Below are 6,497 nucleotides of genomic sequence, written 5' to 3'. Positions count from 1 at the left end.
GGGCTTCCCCTTCCACTGGTGCTCTTACTAGGCTATTTATTGCTACCTATGAGGTTGGAGCCCAGGGTCAGTCCATGTATAGTCTTTGGGTAGTGGCTTAGTCCCTGGAAGCTCTGGTTGGTTGGCATTGTTGTTCTTATGGGGTTGCAAGCCACTTTAAGCTCTTTTAGTCCTTTCTCTGATTCCTCCAACAGGGATCCTGTTCTCAGTTCAGTGGTTTGCTGCTAGCATTTGCCTATATATTTGACATGTTCTGGCTGTGTCTCTCAGGAGAGATCTACATCTGGTTCCTGTCAGCCTGCACTTCTTAGCTTCATCTATCTTATCTAGTTTGGTAGCTGTATATATATGGGCCACTTGTGGGGCAGGCTGTGAATGGATGTTCCTTCAGTCGCTGCTTTAAACTTTGCCTCCCTATGCCCTTCTATGGATATTTTTGTTCCCATTTTTTAAGGAGTAAAACATCCACATTTTGGTCATTTTTCTTGAGTTTCTTGTGGTTCGTGCATTGCATCTTGGGTAATTCAAGCATTTGGGCTAATATCCACTCATCAATGAGTGCATATCATGTGTGTTCTTTTGTGATTGAGTTACCTCATTCAGGATGATATTCTCTAGTTCCATCCATTTGCCTATGAATTTCATGAAGTCATTGTTTTTGATAGCTGAGTAATATTCCATTGTGTAGATGTACCACATTTTCTGTATCCATTCCTCTGTTGAAGGGCATCTGGGATGTTTCCAGCTCCTGGCTATTATAAATAAGGCTGCTATGAACATAGTGGAGCATGTCTTGACAGCATCTCTTGAACACAGTTCTAGGTGCCATTGTGGAGCACCCCATATGCTCGGCCCTGTTGTTCGCACTCAGGACAGGTTTGCTGAGGTAGGAAAGGTCATCCTTTCCATCTTCCATAAATGCAGCTGAAGGAAACCAAAAGGCATCATGGCTCTTGAACCCCCTTGTCTATCTTAATTTGCTGTTAGACTGTAAACTCCCTAAAGTGTGTGCGAACAATGTCTCTCTACAACACAGAATGTATTACAGAGTAGAACATGCCCAAGACAAAACCCTCTCCCAAGTGCAGACAGTAACAATGTGTTGCAGTTATGTGGCCAGATGGGGAAGTCTAGTTGTGTTTCAGAGAAGGAGAGAGAAAAGTCATACTTGTATGAAAATACTTCTACAAAAACAATACTTGGAAATTGAGTTTCCTGGAAATTAATGTAAGAGCATCAGTTATGTTATTTACCATTAAAGGCCAATAGTTTGATGATGGTGATGGTGATATCAACGAGTACATTTGTCTTTATTCACTTTTTGTTTTTCTTTAATATTTCTTCAGCAAACACAGAGAACTGCTCATTGATACTGGTGGTTCTGCATCCACAGAGGGAGTTTTAAACCGCACCTTCAATGAGCATACATTCATGTTTTTCTCACCATTAGTCTCTAGACAATAGAGCACAATGACTATCTGCATAGTGTTTGCATTGTCTTTCAAGTGATCTAGAGATGACTTTTGCCTGTGGAGGATGCACCATTCTGTCCAAGGCCTTGAGCATCTGCTGATCTTGGTAGGTGCAGTGGGGGATGAGGAATGCCCATCCCAGCCAGGAGCACAATGTAGGCTACTTACATTTCTCTGAGGCAGAAAATGTCAGGATTGGAATAGCTTGAATTTGGGGTCAGTTAAAATAAGCGGGTACATCTTAAAAGTGATCTTTGGGGGTTGTTCTTTTGGAAAACTTTACTACTTTATTCTTTTAGAGAATGGGGCCAGGGACCACGAATTGATAGAAAGCACATTCATCCATGTAAATTCATTAAGTTTCTGTCTCATTTGTTGGGATTTGAACTTCCCAGAGGCTGTTGGAATTCTTCACTGGAGGATGAGAGCCCCTGCCCTACTTAGAGAGCTGCGTTTTTGCTCCGCATCCACAGTATAGCACACAAATCTGCTGAACCACTCTAGCTCACTTTTTGACTGACTTCTGAAACTTCAAATTAAAAAAAATCCCCCAAACCATTTCCAAAGGAGAAAAACATCAAAGTAAAACATATGTAGAGAAGTAATTTCATGCTGGTTTAAACTGAATGTATATATGTGAACAAGTTTGGCCAAGAAAAACCCAAAAAGCACTAGAAAGGTAAAGCTTGGTGGTGCATGCCTGTGCCTCCACACCTCGGAGGCAGAGGCAGGAGGATCACAAGTTTGAGGCGAGCCTTGACTTCATCTAAGGTCCAGATCATGGAAGACTACAGAAATTCTTCCATAAATAAACAGAGAGATGGGACAGAGAGAGGGACAGAGGAGAAAAGAAGAAAAGAAGGAAGAGGCAGCAAGGTGTTCAGTGAGGGTTTCATGTTTCGGGAGTGCTTTTGTTGAAAAGTGTTTTTCACTGGGTGGGTTTGGTGGCTCATGTCTGCCCTGGCCCTTGGGAGGTCAGTGTAGGAGTTCAAGAGCCCAGCCTAGGATGCACAGGACTCCAACTTGACTCCCTACGTCAAATGAAAAGTTAAGCATATTTCTTCAATATTCATCTGTCTGTCCATCTGCCCACCTACCCATCCATCCATCTATCCATCCATCCATCTATCCATCCATCCATCCATCCATCCATCCATCCATCTATCCATCCATCCATCCATCCATCCATCCATCCATCCATCCATCTATCCATCCATTCATCTATCTATCCATCCATCCATCCATTCATCTATCCATCCATCCATCCATCCATCCATCCATCCATCCATCCATAAATAATTGATCTTCTCGTCTACTTTGTAAGGAAAACAATTTGGAGACATTTTCTTTGCCTGATAAGCATCAGACCTGTGTGTTCTTAACTATAATTAGGGACAGTGCTGCCACTCTGCCTGCACAGGTTAGTGCCAGCAATAGGGACCTGTGCATGGTAAAGGTAAAGAGAACCAGGTAAAAGGGGTGACTCTGACATGTTGGGAACCCAGAGAAATTAAAGAGGAGGCCTGAGAGTTCAACGTCTTTTGAGATATCAGAATGTTAAAAAATGAACAAATAGAGCAGCTCTTTATTCCAGATTTCCCTGTGATTGGTCCAGTTTATTAGATTTTGGAGGCAATATGCAAAATGCCTGACTCCTGATGGTTTTAAGTGTGTGCCATGGGCAATTAAAAAAAAAAAACAAGTAAAAGTACAATACAAAGGACTGAAATGGAGAGTAACTAACATGGTTTAGATGCTAATATTAACTGATAATCTAGACTCAATGGCTAGGAAAAACTCGAGCGTTTAACCTTACAATATACATCAAAGAAACTGAAACGTTTTCTCTCACTACATGAAGATTTTGGTAGCTATAAAGAAGAGGCTTTTCATTACAAATATAGCTTAACATACTCAGGAGTTCTCTATAAAAATGCAGAAAAATAGTTTAAAACAAAACACAAAGTCTAGTACATGTGAGAGAAACCGAGGTGGGTAACAGAGACGTCAGTTTGAGTGTGAGCCTTGCCAGCCATAGGTCCTTCAGCATCAGATCTGTGGCTAAGAAAATTCCAATGGAATTATATTTAAATATATAGATATCAGTTGTAGCTTCAGATTTCTTAGTCACGTGCTTTTAAGAGCAGTGATATGTTGAAAGCTCTCCAATTTCAGTAGAACCAGGCGAGGAAGCTTATAACGTGCTTTCCCTGTAGAGAAGCAGAGCAGCCTCTGGTTTACTGAAGAGTTTTACCATCCAAAATAGATTCTCTAAGTTAAAAAAATACTTTCTTTGGTAATGATATATGTTGACGTTTCTAATCGGAGTCTGTACAAATTCTTCAAAAGGAATAAATGATCCTCCTGGGTGTAGTCCTACACTCATGAAGGATTTGAGTTAAGAGGGAGCGCATGGTTCCCTTCTGGTCTGTTCCTGGATTTTAGGCAGCTCATCCTCACACAGTCTCTGAAGACCCCAGGAATTCCATTTGTACAGCGGCTTTGCGTGGTGGGGCCGAACCACTCTTCTTCCGGAATTCTGCAGCAATTTCGTCAAAAGACTTTCCTTTGGTTTCTGGAACTTTAAAAAATGTGAACAGGGTGAAGACCAGGACCACCCCAGCAAAAAGGAAGAACACGTAAGGCCCGAGGAAGTCCTGCAAGAGAGCAAACAGTAGAGTCAGCAGCTGCATGGCTCGCCCTGTCCTCGTGGACTCGCACAGTGTGGGCACTTACCGCAATGTACTGGAAGCAGAGGGCGATGATGAAATTGCAGACCCAGTTGCTGAAGGCAGCCAGTGCCAGAGCCGTGGGACGGGGTCCTTGGCTGAAAAATTCAGCAACCATGAACCAAGGGATTGGACCTGGCCCAATCTCAAAGAAACTGACGAAGAGGAAGATGGCCGTCATGCTCACATAACTCATCCAGGTGAACTTATCCTGAAGACAAAGAGAACATCTTAAGTGAGACGGGCAGAGTTTAGCAGCTTCTGTGTTCTCTCAGGCCAGGTTCAGAGGTGGACGCAGTTCTTCTCATGTGTTCATTTTCCATCAAGTTTAAATGACTTCAGTTTGTGACGAGTTAGGCTGACCCACATCTTGCTTCTGCATTAAGAGATCCCGCCCAGCCAATCCCTTGCTTTAGGGCACCTTGGCTTTTCTGTTTTAGGAAGTTCTGCCTAGCCAACCTCTTGCTTTAGGGTCTTTGGGTTTTGTTCCATGGCCACTCTTTCTCCCTGTGACAAGCAAGAAGGTCCATATCCCTAAAGTCTTCCTACCAAGATGGCCAGACAGAGGTTGTGACTCCAGCCGAAGCTGGATGAGGACACTGGACTGAGAGGGGAGGTTTAGGTCCCAGCCCATGGTTATACCAGCAGGTAGCCATGGAGACTGTGCCCTGACCAAACACGCAGCAATGCGTAATGACAAGCCTGTAATTCCAAGAGTATAGTTCCCCTTCCTTTACATTTCTCCTCTTCCTTTATTTCATAAAGCCAGTCTGGAGAGCTTGCTACTCACAGAGCTCTTTACCCCAAAGGCCCAAGATTTAAATACCAGTCCCGGGACCAAACTCACCAGCAACACCAGTCCCAGCGACATGAAGACGGCACAGAAAAACATGCCAATCATCCCGGCCAGGAACAGGGTCCGCCGCCCCGCCTTCTCCACAAGCAGCACCTAGCAAGGTTTACAGAACGTGATGTCAGCATCCATTGTATGGATGGGGGCAAGGCGGTGCTGTGACCCCATTTTACAGATGCACAACTGAGGTGAGACATGATGCTTGTGTATGATGGTGGTGCTAGTCTTCATGAACAGTGGAAATTAAACGCTGGCTTAATTTGACCATATTGATTTGAGAAGTGCAGTCTTGAAATAGACTAGGGTCTTCCCAACACCCTGGGGTCATCCCTTTGAATACAGCAGTGAGAGGTTCTATATCCTGCTCTCTCCTAAGATTATCTCTACTATGAGGTTGTGAATGATTCATCAGGGCTGAGGTGGTAGCTCACATCCTAGCCTCACATGCACGAGGCCCTGGATTCAATCCCCAACATCACAGAAGAGAGCCCTGTTGTGCTAAAACCAAAAGGGTGGCCCTGGTTTTTCTCAGCTGCTGGTTTTAATCCTAAGAGTCTGTATGCCACAGATGTTGGAGACAGTGCGACTAGTCAGGTGTCAGCCAATCTTATGCAACTCCTCAGTACTTAACGTCAAATGATGACCACTTACCCGGGTGACATTTAGAATTTGATCATTGGGTTAAAATAGTGAGCCCTGTATTTTCCTGCTGTGCTGATAGGTGCAGGCTGTGGGAGTGAATGTGTATTTGGAAACAGAAGACATCACAGCAAGACATTAGGGTGCTTCTGCGTCCTGAGGGAACCTGGCACTGAGTTATGAACCCTTGTATCAATGGGCGAGGTTTGCTATTAACCAAGATCAATATTTGTTGACTAGAGTGTGACCCATGGAATCTTGTCAATGCTGGACGGATGGATACACACACACAGACACACACAAACACACAGACACAGACACAGACACACAGACACACAGACACACACACACACACACACACACACACACGAGTAAACTGCTCATGCTCATCAATCTAAGTAAGTCCGCAGCAAACCCACACCCTGCACACTGAGCTCTGTGTCTGCAGGTGTCTGTGGCACGTTTATTTGTCTTCGCCTGCAGTGAAAGGCCTTTCTCAACTCAGAGGTTTTAGATCACTCTAGAAAGGACAAGTCAAGAGCTTACATTTAATTACTGAGAAGTAACCAAGAAAAGAGTTCCTATATATTTCTTTAAAATTGCTATTTTATTCTCCCCGTGTGGTGCTGTATGCACGTGTACGTGTCTGTACCATATTCCTGCAGTCCTTGCAGATCTAAGAAGAGGCATCAGATGCCTTGGAACTGGAGGTAAAGAAGGCTATGAGCCACTGTGTGAGTGCCGGGAATTGAACTCAGGTCCTCTGGAAGAGCACTTGGTGCTTTTATCCACCGAGCCACCTCT

General features: G+C 44.0%; 1 protein-coding gene across 8 annotated transcripts in view; it reads right to left on the bottom strand.

Moving 5' to 3' along the window:
- Nucleotides 1-3,056: 3,056 nt before the first annotated feature.
- Slc2a2 (solute carrier family 2 member 2) overlaps nt 3,057-6,497 on the bottom strand; it is a 30,888-nt gene continuing 27,447 nt past the window's right edge. For 7 of the 8 annotated variants that reach the window (XM_087616368.1, XM_087616369.1, XM_087616370.1 and 4 more), the window contains 3 exons: nt 5,049-5,150; nt 4,209-4,412; nt 3,057-4,129 (listed from right to left, as the gene is read on the bottom strand). In XM_087616368.1, coding sequence (XP_087472494.1) covers nt 3,929-4,129; nt 4,209-4,412; nt 5,049-5,150 — 507 coding nt within the window. In that variant the 3' untranslated portion in view covers nt 3,057-3,928. 8 annotated transcript variants of the gene reach the window in all.

This window comes from Rattus norvegicus, chromosome 2 (assembly GCF_021556685.1).
Source record: "Rattus norvegicus strain SHRSP/BbbUtx chromosome 2, alternate assembly SHRSP_T2T, whole genome shotgun sequence".
NCBI lineage: Eukaryota > Metazoa > Chordata > Mammalia > Rodentia > Muridae > Rattus > Rattus norvegicus.
This window is presented reverse-complemented; position numbering and strand designations above follow the sequence as displayed.